Source organism: Antechinus flavipes, chromosome 2 (genome assembly GCF_016432865.1).
Source record: "Antechinus flavipes isolate AdamAnt ecotype Samford, QLD, Australia chromosome 2, AdamAnt_v2, whole genome shotgun sequence".
Taxonomy (NCBI): Eukaryota; Metazoa; Chordata; class Mammalia; order Dasyuromorphia; family Dasyuridae; genus Antechinus; species Antechinus flavipes.
In genome coordinates, this window is record NC_067399.1 from 25,778,430 (window position 1) to 25,801,143 (window position 22,714).

Consider the following 22,714-nt stretch of genomic DNA (forward strand, 5'->3'; position numbering starts at 1 on the left):
GCAGGCAACACTGGATAAGTAAAAGTGTGAAGAAAAAGACTCTTGCTGTAAGATGGATGCCCATGTCTTTGCCATGAATTTACTGAAGTAGAAGAATATAGTAGAATCCCCAAAGCAGTTAAATGCTCTTTTTGTCAAAATTTAAGTATATTTCAGGTTTGCAAAATCTATATCAATGAAATGTTACATTTCATGTTTAGCCAAGTCTTGAAAGATGTAATGATTGTTTTTAACTTTTAAAACTCTTGATTTCTTAGTATTCTGTATAGATATTCTTTTAGTTTGGGAGATAAAAGCGTACATGCCAGAGATTGAGAAATTTTCCATTTATAATTGGAAGGAATGATTTATAGGATCCCACATTTTGCAAGAATTTTTTCCCTAATCTGCTTTAATCTTAGTATCTTTTCTTTGAGACTACTTCCTTTTTTTTTCTGTATATGAATATGATATATATATGTACACATATATACATATGTATGCATATATACATGAGTTTATACATAGGCCCATATATGGATATATACATAGACACACATTATATATATCCACTTACATATTTAATAAACTATTTGATATATATATATATACATACACATACATATATGTGTGTACACTTTATGCATATATATTTTCATACTGTCTCTCCATTAGATGTGAACTTCACAAGGACAAGGATTGCATTTATTTTTATTTGTTATCTTTTGCTTCTCTTTTCTTTGCATCCCCAGTGATAGGCACAATGTCTGGTATTTATAAACCACTTACTAAATGCTGACTGACTAACTGATACCCGTTTACCTTATTTGTCTCTCCATTGATAAAAAATGGGGCTACATATCATTCAAAAGAAAATGTTTTATGAGATGAGAGGGAAAAAAAAGCCTGAAGAGAAAAGTTTATAGTTAATGAAGCTCCCTAAGAAAATGATAGCTCTTAGAGACAGTATTCACTTAATAATGCTTACTGATCGATGAATGGAAATTATAGCCATCCAGTTAGAAAAATCTGGCCCTTTCCCCCCCATATGCTTATAGCAATAAAAAAGTTTATGATCATTGTATAGTGTGATTTGTAAAAGTTTGTAAAAGAGATATGTTTTGACAAAGGCAATAATGGAGCTTTGTTGGTAGCAGAAGTTAAGAGTTGGGAAAAATCATATGTCCAAATCCCCAACACCAAATATTTACTAATTGTGGACAATGAACAAGTTACTGAATCTCTCTAACTTAGTTTACTATTGTTCAAAACATAATTGTAGCTACTTTCAGAAGTTGTTTAAGCTCAGATAAGTTATATAAAGTGTTTTTGAAAGCATACTATTAAGATTAGTTTTTATTTCATTGTCATGTTATATTCACAGGAGTTCACATAGAAATGGCCCTGAGACAAGTTGAATCCCATTGTCTTTTTATGCTGAATGTTCAGCAGACTGTTGCACAGGCAGAGAAAATGATCAATTTTTATAATTGAATTAAGGTATTTCAATGTAGACTCATCTTGTGTAGATTCACTGAGAGCATCTTTAGGGCAACTAATAATAAATAGGGATTTGACTTTATCCTATAAGAATACAAATGGAAAGTGTTCTTTTTACATTGTATAGAGGTAATACATGTTTGATTTTTCAGTATGTATGTATTCAAGCTTCCCCCCTCCCTCTGTTGAACTTTTATGGCAGTGTTACATCTATAAAATTTCAAATTAGGTATATCACAACCTTTTAATCTCTATTCTTTATGAGATTGTTTTTGTCTCTTATGGGTCAGTTAAATGTTCATATTAGTGATTTTTTTCTTTCCTATACAAATGCAAATTCTTGGCTTCTGTAACAACATGGACTATTTTTCAGTTATTTTAGATGTATTAATCATTTTACATATAATTACAGCTTTTTCTTCTGGTTTTGTTTACCATTTATGGGAGGTAGCAGAATATAAAGAACACACTCAATCAGTCAATCAATAAACACATCTTGGCTCCACTACTTTCAACACTGGACAACTCTCCAAGACATTTTTCTCTTGTAAAAATGGGAGTTTTTGGACTAGATTTCCTCTAATTCTAAAATGATGATATTCTGAAGTGACTTGCTAGTAAAGACTATCAGTAATACTTTCATTTGAATATGTAACTGTCAAGCTACTTTACCAACTATAAAGTTATAGGATTCAGCATTTCAGATATCCTTCAGTGAAAGTAGTTTATCATCAAATCAGGAAACATGCTCATGGATAAAATAATAATAATAATAATAATAATAATAATAATAATAATAATTTCAATACCAGGGGAAAGATACTGATTAAAAGTACAAAACTGGAGTAGCTAGTTCAGTGGATAGGATAAAGTTCAAAATTGCCTTCAGACACTTGATAGTTGTTAGCTATATGATCCTGGGCAAGTCACTTAGCTTTGATTATGTCACCCCTCCCCCAAAGTATAAAATCAAGTTGTGCCTGACTTATAGTAAGCAGAATATTACCAAAATTCTTGATAAGTAGACAACAAAACTAGTAAACATAGCTTTCAGAATGTAAATGTAAAATGATAGATGTTGAGAAATAATTTCTGATTAGAAATTTGGGAAATTATCTTTTACTTATGCCTTGATTTGTTTTTCCTGGATTTTAATAATTTTGTTTGTCACCACATCATCAAATTCCTAGTATTTATAAAACTTTTTTTGAAAATGTCCAATCATATATTTCAACCAACCTATTAAATATCAAAAGTACAATTGAAAAAGTAGAATTTGAACAGTATTGCTAAGACAATATCATTTGGGGCAATAAAAGAAATCAAAATCTCATGTCCTTTGCATCTCTGAGTTAATAGAATAAGCAAAAGACTGAATTTGTATTTATTTCAAGATATAATGACAGAGTTTTACTTTAATAAGCTCGAGTAAAACATTTTAGTTAGGACTAGGGAATGGACCTCTGATATTATTAACATAATAGAATCATCTAATATTTTTGAGATATGGCATGAAAATTGATTTAAAGTTTGAGAATTTGCTCAATAACCATTTGCTGTTCCTAAGGCTGGATTCTAGTCTGTCTATTCAGGAACTAAGTAATTCAGAGACAGATTCAAATTTATATTTCAAAGATTGATAAGATGAGTTAGGTAGTCTTGGTTTCAAAGCCTACCTCAGACACTTATTATCATAATGACCTTGCATGAGCCATTTTACTTCTCATCATTTTAATTTCATTAGCTACAAAATGAGAGGGTTGGATTCTAAGGATTTCTAAAATCTCTACAATCTCTAAAATCAAGCAAATAAACAACTACAACCAAAAAACTCCAACATCAAATGGCTCTGTGATTTGATAGATTTCCATAAGTACCCATCTCATCTTATTCAAAGCATGATACTTTCCATGCTCTAAATCTATGCTGGACTATATTTGTTACCATCTCACCCTAAACTTTTCCATGTCTTTATGTTTGGTGAAAAGCTGCCTATCCACTTATCGATGCACAGGCTTTTCTACTTTACATTAAAAATGAGAATAGGCAATATAGTGCAAAATGTGTAATGTACTAATGGCATTCACTATTTTAATTTTAGAAAATGTAATGATGATGTATTATAATTCTATAATGTTCTATATATTTATTTTAAAGCTTTTTAATTTCTGTTTTTGTAGGTGACAACTTTAGTCAATACAAGCAACAAGGGGCCATCAGGGAAGAAGAAAGGTCGATCTAAGAAAGCTCATGTGTTAGCAGCTTCTGTGGAGCAGGCCACTCAAAATTTCTTGGAAAAAGGTGAACAGATTGCTAAAGAAAGTCAAGACCTCAAAGAAGAACTGGTCACTGCTGTGGAGGATGTACGGAAACAAGGTATATTGAATTAAATTCCAGCAGAGCATCTATTTAATTTCTAAATGATAAAGTTTCCTCCAAAAACAGCGTATCCTTGCTAAAATACCTGGAAGCCTCTCTTTGCTCAGTCAGCTACTCTTGCCTTTTCACACAGTCTATAGGTTTCATCTCTGGAGTTTTCAGAACTCAGGATCAAGATGGATATTTTTAGTTGTGATCATATAGCAATGCTACACACTTGTCTTGGTCGCTGTGATTTTAAAATCTCCAGCTCTGTTTCCTAAAGCTAAATTTGTCCTTGGGATAAAGGACAATCGAATAAGCACTTTAGCTGAAGGATTCTAGTGTGGTAGGATGTTATGAGCCAGCATTTTGTTACAGGAGGGAGAGAAAGAAGTAACTTAATCCATTAATATGGAATTTAAAATAAATTTATATTTTAACAACAGGGCATATACTAATTGACTGGGTAGATAGAGAGCATGAGATTTTAAGCTGTCTAGGACCTGCATTCAAATCCTGCATCTTCTACTTAGTATTTAAGTAACATTACTTTATATAGGCCTCAGTTTCCTCATCTTCAAAATGAGGAGGTTTAGCTACATGACCTCTGAAGTCCATCCTTAGCTCCAATATATATGTTTCTTTAATTTCCCCTTTGCTTCTATAATCCCACGTAGCTTCTCTGATCACTGCACTGTCTTTGATATTAATTTGAAACAGATTTTTATCTATATAAAATATTGGAGGCACCCTATATGGTATCACTCCCCTTGGGCTTCTTACTCTTTGGGAATGTTTCTGCCTAAGGCTGTCTTTGCTGGCCAGGTTAAGTTAGCAATGGATAATTTAAACATGGAGACAGGGGAATGCTGTGGATTACAGTGTCATACCATGTGATAAAAAGGATTGATCATAAAGCCTTCAGTATATAGCTATATAGAACCTTTAGAGACCATTGAATCTATTCTCTGAATTTGACAGATGAGGAAACTGAGGCACAAAGTGATTAGATGATTTGCCCAGAGTCACATAGTTTGCCACATGTTTGACACATTTAGAACTCAAATCCTCTTGACTCCAAGCATTCTATTCACTCTGGTATCCAGTCATATCAACACTTTCTAACATCCAATGCCTTCCCCAGAACAGTACCTGTGACTACCCAATTTGAGAATTATGGGAATGGTAAATTGTGACATTTTGTCCCATTTTTGAAGAAAATTGGGTTGATCATGTTAATAGATCTAATAAACTTAACAGTTTATGAAGGCCATTGACTGGTAAGCTCCTTTAGTGATACTTGCTGTTTTTTAGTAGATTTTCAACAATTTTTTTTTTGTTGATTTGAAAAGTGCAAATGAAATAGTAAAAGGTCTCTAGTCTATATTACACAGGGGTCAAATGATTAAGTGTGGATTTTTAGCCTGCAGAGGAGATAATTTATGGGAGATATCAATTTCAAGTAGCTCAAAAACACTTAAGAGAAAGAGGGATTAATTTTCCCCATTCAGATTGACCCAGAGATCAAAATTCATTGCAATAAGTGGAATTTGAAAGAAGAAAAGTTTGTATTTAAGGAACATGTTTATAATAGTTAAGCTTCTTCATACTGGAATGAGTTACTTTACAGTACAGTAGGTTCCCTTATACTATCAATCTTCCTGCAAAGTCTGAATTGTCTTTTATTGGGCTTGTTATAGCTAGAATTTTGAAAGAAAATGAGATGAACTAGATGATCACCAAAGTTGTTCCTACCTCTGAAATCCTATATTTCTATGATGCTCTACATGACTTTCTGTGCAAATCTTTATTGTTAATATGCTGAAGCATCCCCATGCCAGCCAAATAACTTTCCCTTGTTCTTAAGTGACATATAACTGTAATTCTTTAGCGATGGCATTATTCTATGACCTGAAGCCAAGCTAAATTTCTTAAAGAATACAGTATTCAAAAAAATTGAGGCTTTATTTCAGAAAGAAGCTCAGTGTCATTCATGCTCCTGCACAATTCCCAATTTCTACTCTCTTATTTTCCTTTGAAATTTTGGGTCCAATGGTTCTTTTTGACAATGAGATGATTCAGGTCAATTCTAATAGTCTTGTGAGGAAGAGAACCATCTGCACCCAGAGAGAAGACGGTGGAAACTGAGTTTGGATCACAACATAGTATTTTTACTCTTTTTGTTGTTGATAATCTTGCTTGCATTTTGTCTTCTTACTCATTTTTTTTTCTTTTTGATCTGATTTTTCTTGTGCAGCATGATAATTGTGGAAATGTGTATAGAAGAACTCTACATATTTAACATACATTGCATTACTTGCCATCTAGGGTGGGAGGAAGGGAGGAAAAAACAATTGGAACAAGGTTTTACAAGGGTCATTGGTGAAAATTATCCATGCATATGTTTTGAAAACAAAAAAAAAGCTTTAATAAAAATAAATTTAAATAAAAAGAAACTTGGGGTCCAGCTCATTGATTAGTATGTAGATACTAAATGATTTTCTCTTGAACGTCTGTCACACGTATTGTAATGCTGTAATGTGCATAAAGGAACATTACATTTATTTTTATCCACTTGATTTTTCTTGAGTGAATAGTTAGGTCAAACTCTTTGGTGGGATATTATGGCTTATCTAAAACCCTCTTCCATAGTCACCAACTTGAAGCACCTAAATTTCGTGATATATATAAAACTCTTGATATTTACACGATCCCCTTATCCATAGGAATTCATTTAGTTTGCATTCTCTGCTAAATATCTAGGACAGTAAGAGTTGTCTGTGAGCAAAAGCGTCCTTTTTATCCTGAATTTGTATTACACATTGGAGGTTTATTCCTGAGTTTTATTTTATCTGTAAAATTAGGAATATGGATTAGACTTTAAACTGTGATCAGAACGTTACTGCATAATGTTAATTCTTTTGTTGAGACTTTCAAGAAATAGTTCCCGATTTTTTATTATGCATGAGAAACATTTAATCTGGAAGAGAGCCAATTAAGTAGCAGTTTACCAAAAGAAGTTGTTTTCTATAGTCAATAAACAATCAATATAGTAAGATCTTATTTTTTTTCTTTATCTTCCAGTCTATTGTATAACTGTGACCATCTCAGCTGTGATGGAACATTATTAATAAAAGTCTTGCCTTTTCATCTCATACCTCAATGATAATTGTTTTGTAGAAATGGAAAATGAGTTAGTACTATGAAAATGGTCACATTCACCTTTTAAAAAAATAATAATCGATACTGTTTTTCACAAATGCTTAGTACCTCTTCTCATTCACAATATTATAAATTAATCTGTTCATGCATTTAAAATTGTATTGCCTTCTGAATGAACCACTTCTCAAATATTCCCTTCTGCAAGAGGGCTTACTTGGTTTCCCCCCTCTCTGCCAAATCCCAATGTTATTTGTTATATTTTCTCTTCCCCCCCCCTTTCCCCCAATCTCTCTTTTTCACACACACACACACACTGTTATTTCCATATTTTCTCTGTGTTAGAATATGTGCTTCTAAAAGAGAGGGCTTTGGTTTTATTTTTATTTTTGTTCCCATCAATCAACCCAATGCCTGACACATATTTGTGTTTATGCATATTTGTTGTTGGCAATGGTGATATAATCATTCATGTAATTTAACTTTGCAAAACTTCATTTCTATATCTACTTTCTCATGTAGGATATCAGGAATTTTCTGTTTTGTTTTTTTTCAAAATTGGTGGTAAAAGAGAACTTAATAAAAGAAATCTTGATAGTTATTTTTTTAAATTTCTTTATATATTTTGCTCCCCATTTCATCTTTAAATATTTTCAGAATGATGTCTTAGTTATCTTGTCAAATATTCTGTGTATTTACTTTTCTTTTCATTGATTCTCAATGTTATTGTTAGTGAATATTATATATTATTTTCTGTCATCCCCCTGCTTGAGATTTCCACAAATAAGTTTATATTTTAAATTGATGTTTCTACTTGCTGCCATCTCTCTCTTTATGAGATAAAATGTTTGCTCACTATTTGTCTTATTATTGTGGTGATTGACTTACAGTGTATAAAATTTGTTAGGGAGTATAGCTGTCCATGTTAATATTTGTTCCTCCATCTCTTTCCCATTCATCAGTGTCAACAACTCATTTAAATAGATCAGTTTAAGGTGCCTCTAATGGTATCTTTTCTCATTCTTAAAAAAAAAAAAAATTCAATTCTGATGTTAATCTTCGTATGGTGTAGCTGACTGTTCACAATTGATTCAGAAGTGACCTCCACATTAGTTACTAATCATTTCTTCTTTGTTAAAAATACTTAATTATACTTTTGTACATGTTGGTCTTTAGGTGCTTATTCTGCCAGTGATTATGGAAGAGCATATTAAATATAATCACATTGCTTCTATATGACATTAGTTTCTCTCATTGTTTACATCTAAACCATGTTTTTCTCCAGAAACTAGGTAATAAAGTGAAGAAAGGACTAAATTTAAGTTCAGTTTGAGATCAAATTTAATCTCAAATACTAGTTTCAACATCTGAATTGTTACCTTACCTCTGTCTGAACTCAGTTTCCTCATATGTAAAATGTGGGTAAAATTAGCATCTACTTCCTAAAGTTTTTGTAAGATGTTTTAAAATTCCTTTGCAAAACTTGAAATTGCTATATAAATACTAGTTAAATATTGTCATAATAATTCCAATTACTTTTATGTTTTGAAAATGTTTGCCATGAACATTATAACATGAAATAATCAATTGTCCATGAAATATTTTTTGTGGTTTTTGGATGTATGATATAAACTGTCTCTACTAATTTATTTATTTGACCTTTCAAGGAGATTTTGTGAGGTTTCCTGTCATTCATTTGTAATCTCTGATTTTATTTATGGAACAGTTTGACCTATACACCAAACCTGAACCAGTAACTTAATTTTTTTATGCCCCACAATTCATGAATGATTCTTACATTTTATATTAGTCCACAGATTATAGTTTACCAATCTCTGGTTTAGAGCAAGAAAATTTGTATTACTCTTAGTGTGTCTAGTTATTCACTGAGTAAGCACCTTGATTAGGATGCCAACTAAAGTGATATTTATAGATGGTTAGAGCTCCACTGCGTATTTTTTCTACCACTCAACCACTGCCGTTGCATAAACATATTGGAATTACTGAGTTCTGAAAACTGTTTTATATTTGTCTCTTGTGGAAACTCATTTCCAAAGTCAAAATTCATCTCCATGTGATCAGCCTTCAGGTGATTAGCTTCTCTGTTCATAACCATATTGGTCCTAGGAATGATGATAGAACAGGGGAGAACTTAAGTTGGTTGTTTTGCATAAATATAATATCTATATATAACATATGTACATATATATACATATATTATATGTAATGTATATAACATAGTATATAAATATAAAAAATTCATATGTGTGTGTGTGTGTGTGTGTGTGTGTGTGTATAATTCTGAGAATGAAGAAATGAAGATAGAAACTGGAAGAGATTATGTTGGCTGTCAGCCTCCAAGAACTTCAGGATAATTCCACACTGTGATGAAATATTAGAGTAGAAATTTGTGGAGACACTTTGGATGTGGAGAGTGAGAGAGAAAAATCCAAGGAGGTTTGTATTATATTATTAAGCCATGATCAAATGGCACTTAGTTTTTTTTTTTTTAAGTTTCTCTATTGTCTAGAATGATCTTGGCCAACCTTTATATCTTCTTTTTAAACATACTGTGGAAAACCATTGTTCCTTCTGTGCTATAAATGGGCGCCCTGCAGTGTTTAGATTGATGGAACACAATATCCATCCCAGAAATCCAATTTTTATGCTGATTTTTTTCAAGTTGATTTTCCAAAATGCTTCCTTTTATTTTTAGCTTATTCTTTAAAAAAAAAAAACAAATTAGACTAAAAAAATCCTTTTTCTGTTGCCTAAATAAAATGTTTTCTCAGTCATCTGTTGCTTTAGTGTAACATTAAAGCATCCAATAGGCTTCTGTTTGGGCTTGGTTTTTTTAATGATAGTTGGGGAAATGTTTCTTTGCATCTTGCTGTGCTCTTCTATATGCACATCATGGTGCCTCTATACAACAGTAATCAAACAGATTGTGTCTGAATTCACTGAATCCCAGCCTTTAAAAAGAAACTACAGAGGCGGCATTGGGTGTTTTTATACAATTAGCATTCTATGCTGCTTGGTGAACATTTGCTTTAATGTAGAAATTTTTGAGGCTTGATGGTTCAATAATTTGATTTTCTGAAAATTGAGCTTGGAAGATCAACTGTAAGAATGTAAGAATGAATATAGTTTTTGGAGAGATAACTGGAGAGACTTTGAAAGGGCTTCATAATAGAGTTGATGATTGAGTTAGATCTGAAGGGTGACTTGAATAATTAGAGCAAAGAATGGTACATCTAGGCCACATAAATTTTCCTTTGGGCCAAGGGAAGCTCTCATTGCCTTTTATGACAGTAGTGTCTGAAGAAGGGCAATAGTGATGTATTATGCTTTCTCATTTTAATCTTCCCATATGCAAGTCACAAAGGTGAGCCTTTCAAATCAGAGAAAGATTTCTAGCTATAAATGGCAACCTCCTTAAGATCTACCGTACACATAAATGTTCCTTACATTCACTGATATGGATTTGGGAACACTTTATCCTTGAGTCCAAACTATTTGTGATCACCTTGTTATAATTGATTTATAGATGTCATCCTACATTTCATCATAACTAGGTATTTACAATTGTCTTATTGTTCATCATAATTTAAGATTATATCTGTGGCACAGCCTGTTAGGAAGTCTTGCAGATTTCAAGGCTTTTGGGGACCTTCTGTTGCTTAATGAAATAAATGTGCAAATTCTGTGTTGGTTATATTTTCTATATTCTTTCATATATTCCCCCCTCCCCAATAATAGCTTTTGAAATAAAACTTTATTTAGCTTTCTGGTTTCCCTCTGGGATTGTGCTGTCTGATGTTTTTAACCTCAGTACTTTATTAATATGTTTTTTATTATTTTTATTGAATCATTTCTTATAAAACCCAAATGTGAAATTGATATAAATAATTTTTGCATTGGGATTAGGGGTATCTCTACTTAATCCATCCAATCTCAACTATATATATATATATATATATATGATATGTTAGATGTTAGTAGAGGATACATTTTGATTGACTCCTGAATTCACAGTATCACTTCTCTCATTTCGAACTCAAGTCATTTCACCTTTTTGTGTTGACTTTTCATCTTGATTTTAATGTTCTTAAAAGCAGGAATCATGATGGATGTTCTCTTCAAACTCAGACCTTTTTGCCATTCTTAATTCAAAACAGTAGGTCAGGAATAGTTGAGTTGATTGTGATACTATCAAAATGTCATCGTACCTATAGGATACCTATAATCTAGTTGAAATTAGGTTCTTATATCTTCCCTTTTTCTAGTCACCAAGCTGAGTCTTCCAAATCAGAGAAATATTTCTAGTTATAAAGAATACCCTCCTTGAGACCTACCATAATCATGAGTGCTCCCTACACTGGGATATGGATTTGAGAAACCTATTTACACCTAAACCCATTTATTTTTGACTACTTTTTATAGTTGATTTATAGTTGTCATCATTCAGTTCATTTAATTTTTCTTTCCTTCAGTATTTTAATTGTCAGATAAGAATAATAGTATCTGACTCATGGGAGTTTTTTTAGGACCAAATGAGCATTGCATGTACATTTTTTGGCTAAAATATTTTGAATGATTTAGGGAAATTTGTAAAAAGGGACTTTAACAAATGCCTATTAAATTAATATATAGCCTATTTCATGACATCTTCTTTGAAATGATAATTTACTTTATTCTTAATAATAACTAAATTTTATAGTGTCTCAGGATTTGCAAAGCACTTGATTACTTTTCTCTCATTTGCTCTTTATAATAATTCTGGAGGTGGGAGGAGAGGTGCTATTATTATTTCTATTTACAGATGATATAATTGAGGCAAATAGATTAAATAACGTACATCAGATCACATAACTTGTAAGTAACTGAGGCTTGGGTTCAAATTCTTATCTTCCCTGACTCTGAGTCCTTTACAAGGGCAGTGCTAGAAATTGTAGGGTCTTAGAGCTGAAAAAAAATAATTAAAATCTTGGAAACAATTTAGTTTACCCAAATCAATTTACAGAGATCAAGACACTGAATTTACCTAAAGTCAAATAGTTGGGTATGTAGAAGCATAGATCAACATCTTGGCTGAGCATAGAATGTTGGGCCACAGAGTTTTTGCTAAGACTGTGTAGTAATCAGAAAATCATCTACTAAAAAAGTGCTGTTCTATTTTACTGCTAGGAAAATCTGCTCAGTTACTAAGAAACCAGTGGGGGAAATGAAAAGACTTAATCCAATTATTACTACCAAATCAGAGTTCTACAAAGTTTAAAAAAAAAAAAGAGGAAGAAAAGTTGAATAGGTGCAATTCTAGTTCTTAAAATGAATGAAAGATGAGATATTCCCAGAAGGTTAACTGAATTACAGGCAATGTTTTAATTCAATTTCCTTTCATTACTCCCAAATCACAAGAACTCCAAAAATAAAAAGCAACAGGAAGTGAAGGGAAAGATGGAAATCTTTCCAGTAATCTCAACCCCTAATAATTAAAGAAATGAATACACAAAATAAACCCTCTAAAACAGTCAGTAAACACAAAGTGGGGAAATAATCTGAGAATCCCTAAAAAAGAAAAAGAAAAAAAACAATGTTCTGACAGCTACAATGAGGATCCAGAAAAGAAAATACACCCATAAGATCTCTAAGAATGACTTGAAAATTGAATAAAAGACTTAAAGGAAGGGAAAGAGAGTGACACTGGAGCTTTTAAAGGACAAAAAAAAATAATTGAAGTTAATGTTGAAAGAAAAAAGCAGCTAGGTGACACAGTAGATATAAAGCGAACTCAGGATCTGAGTTCCAATCCAGACTCACTAGCTATTAACCCCGGGCAAGTCATTTAATCCTGTTAGCCTTAGTTTAATAAATTATAAAATGGGCTGGAAATAGAAAAGGCAAACCACTATCTTTGCCAAGAAAACCCCAAATGGGATCATAAGGATTTGGATATGAATAATTGATTAAACTCTGAAAAAGAAAATGAAGTTAAATTTAAAATGAAAAGATGCAAAAAGACATAGAGAAAATATAGGAAAATTAGGTGGATGCATGAAGTCTCTGTAGACCAAATCAACAATCCTTGAAGATATTGCTTACTGAGAAAATTTAAGAATCATTGATTTTCCAAAATCATACACATATTCAGATACATATATGCGTATTAGAAATATTTCAGGAAAGTATACATGATGAATTGTCCAGATGTATTAACCTTAAAGGCAAATGTTTACCAAAATAATTCACATCACTAAGAAAGAGAAATCTTAGATTTAACTCAGCCAGAAAATTACTTGTCAAATTCCAGAACATTGAGGAGAAAAGATAAATCTTTCATGTAGCCAGCCACTTATCAAGGGACATCACCTCAAATTATACCAGATTAGTTTTCAAGACCACTAATAACAAAAAAAGGCTGGAAAAAATATATTGAAATACAAAGTAAAATTGCTTCATTGGAAACAAAAATATATTCTGGATAGTTTTGCGAATAGCCAGTAGCACTATCAAAAATCAGCAAATCCAAAATAGGACTCTTATTTTCTCTCTCAAATCCTCTTCTAATACTAATTTGCCATTTTTTTGTTAAGGACCTTAATCAGAAATTAAGTGTTTTAAATGTGGCAGATACTGATCACTGCCATCTTCCAAGTTTAGAACTCAAAGGTTATCTTCCCTCTCTTCCCTGACTTTCATGTTCATAAACTATCAGTTTCCAATACTCAGTGAATTTACTTCTACAGCATCTTTTATATATATTTCCCTTCTCTCCCCTTATATAGCCTCCAGCCTAGGAGAAGTCCTCATCAACTCTTGCCTGGACAATTGCAATAACATCCTAATTGGTTTTCCAGCCTTCATTCAATTCCCTCTTCAATCTTTCCTCCTCACAAATGCCAACATTTCTAAATCACATATTTCACTAGTTTGTTCCTTTGTTCAAAAAGAGTAAAGAATTCCCTGCTGACTTTAGAATAAAATACATTTTCCTGTATTTTAAAGCATTTAATAATCTGATTCCTATTAATCTTTCTAGAGTTCATTTGTTATCCCCATACTCTGCCATTCTCCATTCTATCCATCCTCTTGTTTTCTCAAATACTGATATTGCTTCTTTCATTTCTACCTCTTTGAAAGGCATTCCCATAATGTTAATGTTCTTCAACATTACTTCTTAGAATCTGTGGCTCTCTTTAAGGCTTTATTAATGTCCCATACCTACATAAGATCCTGTATCATCCTTTGACTTGTAAATCTGACTGCCAAAGGGAAGAGATAAAAAGATTTAGTGGTATATGTAGAATAAGGACAGAGTTGGACAAGAAAGAATATTTATCTAAATTGAGAAAATCAAATTGGGGGAAGGGATTGCTTCAAGAAAAATAAAATAAAGCTTTTAGGGCTAATTATAGAATAAAGGGATATGATCCAATGATTTAGGTCTGTTTTATGAGGGGAAATAGATAAATGCCTATGGAGAGAAAAGATAGTCTGATTTCTACAAAGAAAATAAACTATGTACCTGGATGATTTTTTTTTTTAAATACAATTAACATAAAAAGAAAAACAGTTTAGAAACTTGAAAGCTAATGGATTATCATGCAGAAAATGCACACAAAAAAGTTTGCATCTAATAGCTTAGAAAACAAAACCAATAAGATCTTTCAGATTTAGGGAAAATACTTAAGACAAAAAGGTTGACAGAGAGATAAACGTGGGACCAAAGTGCAATCTATTATACTTCAGCTGAATTTTTTAAAAAAGCATCTGTGGCAATCCTACTTTTATACACAGTAATAGTTAAATTATAAACTGTCAAAAGAGACAAACAGGGCCATTACATTATGCTTAAATTAATGATAGATAATGAAACAATATCAGTATGAAAATCAGTCATAGAAGTGCTTAAAGAAAAAGATAAGCCAACTAAACAAATTCCAAAAATACCTATATAGTCAGACAATAATTGTAGGTAACTTTACTGTGGCTTTTAAGATATAGGCACATCTATTAAAATATAAACAGAAAAAAAATTATGGATCTGAACAGTATACTGGAAAAATGAAATACAAAGATCTGTACATTCAATCCCCAAAGCCTTCACTCTGAATGCAAATGGCTCTCTCCATCACAAATCTATTGGGATTGATCTAAATCACCTCATTGTTGGAAAGAACCCAGTCTATCTTAGTTGATCATCACATAATCTTCTTGTTGTGTAAAATGTTCTCTTCATTTTGCTCACTTCACCAAGCTTCAGTTCATATCTCTCCAATCCTCTCTAAAATCATCCTGCGGATAATATTCCATTACATTAATATATCAGCCATTCTCCAATTGATGGGCATCCACTCAGTTACCAGTTCCTTGCCACTTCAAAAAGGGCTGCCACAACCATTTTTGCACCCGTGGATCCCTTTCCCTCATTTAGCAGTAGATCAAAGGGCATGCACAGTTTAATAGCCCTTTGGGCATAATTCCAAATTGCTCTCCAGAAGAGTTGGGACTAGTGTACAACTCTACCTACAATGCATTAGTGTTACAGTTTTCCTACATCCCCTCCAACATTATCATTATCTTTTCCTGTCATGTTAGTTGATCTGCAGGATTTGTAGAGGTACCTCAGAGTTGTCTTGATTTGCATTTCTCTAATCAATAGTGATTTAAAGCAGAAAATGTATTTTGTTAGACACATTAATAAAAGGAAGACCCAGAAGACTAATGAATTGAGTAGACACTTCCCCCCCAATCTAAATCTTGTGAAACTAGCAATTTAGTACTTCAAATACAGGTACAAAAACATAAATTTTGAAAATTAGAAGAGAAAAAATGGAGCTGAAGTTAGCTACATAACATATAGAGCTGTCTTAAAATATCAATAAAATTGATTAAATCATTAACTAATTTGTTTTTTAAGAAAATTGAAGACAATTACAAATATCAAAATGAGAAAGGAGATTGCACAAAGAATGGAAAATACTGAACATTGTCAGACACAATTTAGAGAATGTTATATCAGTAATATTTATGAATATTGATGCTGCAATAATTTTAATCCTAAGAAAATAGGCTACAGCAATGTATTTCAATTAATATTCAGGATAGCCAGGTGGAAGAAATGGCTCAACATTTAGGAAAGTACTAACATGATCAATCATGGTAGTAAAAGGAATAAAAATCAGCTGATCTTTCCCTCTCACCACAAACCCAAAGGGATGCATGGGTATACTTTTCATCTCATCATCACTTAGAATGATTCCACTCCCATGATGTAGAACTCTGAAATTCCTTCAGCTAATGGTAGCATCCATTCCCTCCTCATAATTCCCTTTGACATGCCCTCTCTTCTTAAATTTATTTTCCATCTTCACAATGACTTTTAGTTCCTCCATCCTTCTGTGCTCTCTCAAGCTATACCACTTACTGAGGATTTATGTTCTGCCCTTCCCTGACTTTAGTCAACAAATTCAACTATGAGTTCTTCTTTACTTCCAGATTCTCATATCTTGATAGATCCTATGCTGTGATTGCCTCCATGCCTATATGGTTTTTTACCTGCTTGTTGTTGAGTGACAGAGAAGGAGAAAGTCACAAAAGCATGATAATTGGGACCATTATTTTCTATATGTTGTTAATGTCAGCTGGACCCTCTGTGCAACAAAGGAATTTTTAAAATTATTGATATTTTCCTGATCTTTCTATGCCCCCATTGGCAGTTAGACACTTCCACCCCCACCTCCCATCTCCTCAAGCTTCTCATACAACTTATCATATTCTCACTCTCAACCTGAGACCCCATCTCATGCTTTTCTGAGAAATTAGGGGCTATTCACTCCAAGTTAGCTCCTCTTTCTATTCTTTATCTCAAAACCCTTTTTGTTTTACCATCCCTTTCTCTAATGTGCATTTGCTTTAAGCTCCCATGTGGCGGTGACCCTTTTCTAAACCAAAGACAACTCTACAATCATCATTACACCCCATGTCTTTAATTTTCCCTTCCTCTCTAAATATTGGCTCCTTGCCTCCTACCCACGAGCATGCCCAACTCTCATCCTTTAAAAATAAAGCAAAGCAAAACAAAAAAGCCCCTTCTTCAGTTCCTTGGAATCTGGACTGTGACCTCATTCCACAAATGAAAATGCTCTCTCCAAGGTAACTAACAAGCTCCCTAGAGCTACTTTGATGATTTTTCTCAGTCTTCATTCTTCTTGAACTCTGGGATATTTGATCTTATTATTCTCCCACTCCCCAGAAGCTCTCTTCTCTCCAGGTTTCCATGACACTGATTTTTCCTGGTTTTCTTCCTGATTTTCCCCACACACACTCAGGGCTCCTTTATTGTATCATCTTTGTTTTCATAACTCTTCTGTGTGGATGTACAGTAATAGGAATTGGTATTGTCTTCTTTCTATATACATTTTGTGTTTTGGCGATCACCCCAAATCTTGTGAATTCAACAATTATCCTTATGTCAGTGAATTTCAAATGTGGCCATCTATTTCCTAGTTCCTTTTTTGAACTCCAGGCCCAGACCTCTGACTGTAGATTGGACATTTTTATCTCAATGTGCCATAGATATATGAAACTCAACTTTTCCAAATTATAATTCAAGCTGTTCTCTACTTAACCTTCCCTTCTTCCTTAATCTCCTGCTTCTTTGGAAAATCCACTCTTCCTGTTCTTCTTCCTCAAGATGAATTTCATTGGTCCTTTCTCTATTCTCTACTTACTAGGTTCTCACCATAGCTTAGGCCCTCAAGACACTTCTGATTGGCCTTGTTATTAGGGCTGCCTAATTGGCATCCCTGCCTTCATCCTCTCTCACTTTCACTTGAGTTCCTCAGAGTTGCCAATTTGATATTTTTAGAGCACAGAGGTATACCTTTGGTCTCATCATTACTTAGAATGTTTCCACTCCCATGATGTAGAACTCTGAAATTCCTTCAGCTAATGGTAGCATCCATTCCCTTCTCACAATTCCCTTTGACGTGCCCTCTCTTCTTAAATTTATTTTCCATCCTCACAATGACTTTTAGTTCCTCCATCCCTCTGTGCTCTCTCAGTCTATACCACTTACTGAGGATTTATGTTCTGCCCTTCCCAGACTTTAGTCAACAAATTCAACTATGAGTTCTTCTTTACCTCCAGATTCTCATATTTTGATAGATCCTATCCTGTGATTGCCCCCATGTCTATATGGTCTGACCCACTGATACCACTGACCCAGTCATTCTCTACCTCCAACAGCCTCTATAGCTCACAGTTGCTGAGGGGATAAAATAAAAATTCCTCTGAAGATTTAACTGCTTCTCAAAGAGGCTTCAGTTTTCTTTTCAAGGCAAAACATATTACCCATCGTCAAGTCCTCTTATATTAAAGACAAACTTGGTGTTTTCTAAACAGAACATTTCATTCCCTACCTCCACAGGTGGTATGCCATGTCTGGCATACACTTCAGACTCATGTCTGCCCTTGACTGCCCTTAGCTTCCTTCAAGGCTTAGATTAAGTATCATTCTGCCCAGGAGGCCTGTCTGCTTACCCTAAGTGGAGACCTTCCTATTGCCTCTATTTATTTATATCACTATCTCTATGTCTATCTGTCTATCTGTGTATCTATCTATCCACCCATCCATCCATCCATCTATATATTTATCTGTCTATACACACACATACACATATATATTTATATTTACATATTATATATATTTACATATACTATATGTCTGTGCATGCATATATGTTTTTGCACATGTATAACATGTACGGTTATATGTAACTATATATACCTAAAATCCTATTTACTTATATTTGTTTGTATTCTACGTAAATATTATTATTATTATTTGCTTTTCACTATGAGCTCTGCTTATGGCCAGCAAATTTTTGCTTTGCTCAAGTCCAATGCACATTCAAGAAAGGACCTAGAAGATGGCTGTGTTTTCTGAAAGCCCAGTGGTCTCATCAGCTTCTCATTCTCCAGGGTCTCTCATTCCCTACTATCTCTCCTAAAGTGGCAAGCTGTTGTCTTCTCAGCAGCCTCCTGGTCTCCCACCTCCAATCTAAACAGAGAGCTGAAGAGTATTCTTCTTCTTTTTTTTGCATTTAGTGAGGCAGTTGGCGTAAAGGGAAAGAGTAATTTTATAATACTTTTTTCCAACTTGTCCATCATTTTCTCTGTTCCTTTCTTCTCTAAATTAGTGAACTTGTTCACTCATGTCCCTTCCAGCACCAAACTCTGATTCTGCAGAGGAGCAGGAGTAAGCCTGCATTGTTCAGAAGACTTAATCCCATTATTTGTTTGATGATATTTAAGTAGGTTAAGAACCCAGCTGGATAGATTTAATAAATAAGAGTATTTAGGGAAGGAAGGCTTAAGTGAAGGCTTAAGTGATCTATACCAAATCACTCTCCCTCCCATTCAGTTTACTAGAGTCTGCTTTATCCTATCCTAATTGCTTGAATTTAAACAACATATGGCAGTGAGGTGGTGCAGGGGATAGAGCCCCAGACCTAGAGTCAAGGAAACTCATCTTTCTCAGTGCCATTCTAGCCTCAGGCACTAAATGTGTGACCCTGGGCAAGTTATTTCACTCTGCCTCAGTTTTCTCATCTGTTAAATGAACTGGAAATGACAAACCACTCTAGCATCTTTGCCAAGAAAACCCCAAATGGGGACATGAAGAGTCAGATGCAACTTATTTACAAAGAGTTAGATGTGACAAAAATTACTTAACAACAACAAAGCAACATATATAGCATTCTTGAGCTAATTTAATCATATATCAATAAAAGACAGTTTGCTACAGTGTAATAAAGTCAGAGACTCATAAGTTGGATCAACATAAACAAGTCACAATCTCTCAGCCTTGGCTTCCTTTTCTGTAAAATGGGGATAATAATAGATTGTTGTCGTGAGGATTAAATAAATGTTTTTAAAGATCATTGCAAATCTTAAAGCGTGATGTAAATATGTTTGTTACTATATGTCTCTCACAAGGAGCCCAAGTGCTAGACTAAGGTTCTAAGTTCTAGACATGACTCTGTAATGAGCTGTTTGATTTGGGAGAAGGATTTTTACCTGCCCGAATGAACTGGACTAAGGTGATGTCTAAGGTTCTGGCAAAATCTGAGAAGAATCAATGAATTATATTAACTGACAAAGGCTTATTCTTAATCTCTCTCTCTTTCTCTCTGTTGCTCTGTCTCTCTCTCTTTCCCACTCTGTCCCTTTTCTGTGTGTGCGAGAGAGAAAGACAGAGAGAAAGGAAGTGGAAGAGGAAGATGAGAGGAAAAGGGGGGGAGAGAATGAAGGAGACAGGGAGACACAGAAAGAGATCCTTCTATAAGATACTGAAATGTCATGGTTTTCTCTGTACATGACAAAACAGGCCTTAATATATAAAAAATACCATTAAATATTAATTAAAACTCACATTAAATGTTCCAGGAAATGACAAAATGTGCACTTTAACAATAACTATAAAACCTATTGTGCTGAGCAAAATAACAATAACATATGCCTACCCTCGCTTTTACTGTGCCCCTGCTCCTCCATATTCCCAGGGCTGCTGGGTCACAGGCCCACAGCAAACCATGCAGCAGATGGGCCTGACTGAAGCTCTCCTACCTACCTGCAGGAGGGGAAGCAAGGAGCAGATTTCTGCTCCCCTAAACTCTACTTCTCAGCTTCTTTCTGTAAAAATTAATTTGCATTCAATTGCTGGTAGAAACTAACTTCACACACTTAACTTAGTGCTTTTACAATCTGCTTTTTAAAAGAAAGCAACAAAGCAACATTCTGGCTGCCCCTGGAAGGTCTGGCCTGATTGATGGAGAGATTTGTTGTGATTGCTATGTGGTTGGTGATAGCCTTGAATTCTGCATTGTGTGTGTGTGTGTGTGTGTAAGGAGAGAGAGAGAGAGAAAGAGAGAGAGAGAGAGAGAGAGAGAGAGAGAGAGAGAGAGAGAGAGAGAGAGAGAGAGAGAGGAAGAAGGAGAGGGAGAAAGAGACAGAGACAGAGGGAGAGGGCGAGAGACAGACAGACACAGAGACACAGAAACAAAAAAAGACAGAGAAAATTATCATCACCAAAATTATCATGGCCACTAATAATTATTATATTTTGAAAGATAATAGTGTTATTTATGGAAATAGAGAAGTTTATGATGGCAGTTTGGAACTGGAGTAGTGCCATGAGAAAGTATGGAGGAGTTATCTATAAGGAACATTTAATTAGTGATTAATACCAATTATTCAAGGACATGATAGAAACCAGAATGTTACTGAAGGCTGCAAAAATATAATACCTCCCAGAAACCTAACAACACACTAACTAGTGTCTGGAATGCTACAAAAGATGATTTTTACCTTTCAAGAACTGACAGATGGCAGATCTTTATACTATAAGTATATAGACTTCAGTTTCTTGGAAAACTCCACTAATTAATTGTGCTGGGACCAGAGCATTAGAACAGGTTGAACTATTAACCCCAACACCCTGCTGTCACATTGATTAAAAAAAAAAAAACTTAAGAGAAATGTTTGAAATGCACGTCATCCCTCTCAGATCTTTATAATCTTATGCAGGGGATGGGGAAAAAAAAAAAAAAAACTTTTCAAATATAGAGGCTGAGAAAAGGAGAGCAAACCTGGCTGGTCCCTCCACACTGGAGGTCTACCAAAAATGATTTCCATGAGCCTTTCAGAGGATAAGCAAATATTCTACTATTAATTCAGTGACAGAAGGCAGTTCTCTTATTCACCTGTGAACTTGTCCAAGGGACATTAGGTATGAGAGAATCATGGCAGGATAGGGACTTGTCCCTTTGATGTTGTTCTAGTGGCAGTGCCAAGAATTGTGGGACTCCCTTTTTGGTTGGTGGTGCAAGTCCAGAGTAAAAGAATTCACAAAACCGAAATGTTAGTGCCAAAAAAGAAAGTTTAATTGGCACTGAGAAGCCAGCTTTGCTAGGAAGACTGATTTCTTCAGTGGCAAGGTCCTGGCAGAGAAATAACAAGAGGTTTTCACTGAGAAGAAGATCTCTTCACAGTGGGCAGGGGTCCTGGTAGGCAGCTGTGCCCAAGAGGGGAGGTCCCTTGGCAAAGCATACTACTTCAGGCTTCTGCAAAAATATGGAGTTTAGAATTGTCCTTTATAGAAATCTTCCAGATGAAAAGAAAACCAATCCCCCCAGGCCTAGATACTTACCAATATCAGGCCCAGATCTCCAACTGAATGAAAATCACTTTGAAGTCTTCCTGAATGGGGATCCTGCTATCCAAAAAGATCAGTATGTGTGTGGGGGGGAGGGGATAGCAGGGGGGGAGAGAATTGGGGAGGGGGGGAAAGAAGGGGATTTGACTTAGAAAAGTCCAACCTGGAAAATATGTCTTCTCCTTGACTCTCTGGAGTCTGGGAGGCCAGAAATCAAAGGGACACAATTTCAGTGTGATTATTTTATAGTTCAAAGGGGACATAGTTTCACCCCCATCTCCTTGATTAACTATAATTGAGTCCTGTGGATCCTGATCTATTCCATTTTGAGATTCCCTCCTTTGTTCATAATTGTATATGTTTGTACTCTACCATTAGTGTTTCCAATGCAAATACTTCCAAATAGAGCATGTCAGGGTACCCTGTGTACAGCTTGTTCCAAGAAACCATTAACTCTACTAGACATAAATCCCAAAGAGAATTTTTTTTTGAGGC

The 22,714-nt window shown here is 34.2% G+C and overlaps 1 protein-coding gene across 2 annotated transcripts in view; it reads left to right on the plus strand.

Moving 5' to 3' along the window:
* CTNNA2 (catenin alpha 2) overlaps positions 1-22,714 on the plus strand; it is a 1,459,872-nt gene that overhangs the window by 318,200 nt on the left and 1,118,958 nt on the right. For both annotated transcript variants that reach the window (XM_051974336.1, XM_051974337.1), the window contains exon 3: positions 3,660-3,855. In XM_051974336.1, coding sequence (XP_051830296.1) covers positions 3,660-3,855 — 196 coding nt within the window. The remainder of the gene's footprint in view (positions 1-3,659; positions 3,856-22,714) is intronic.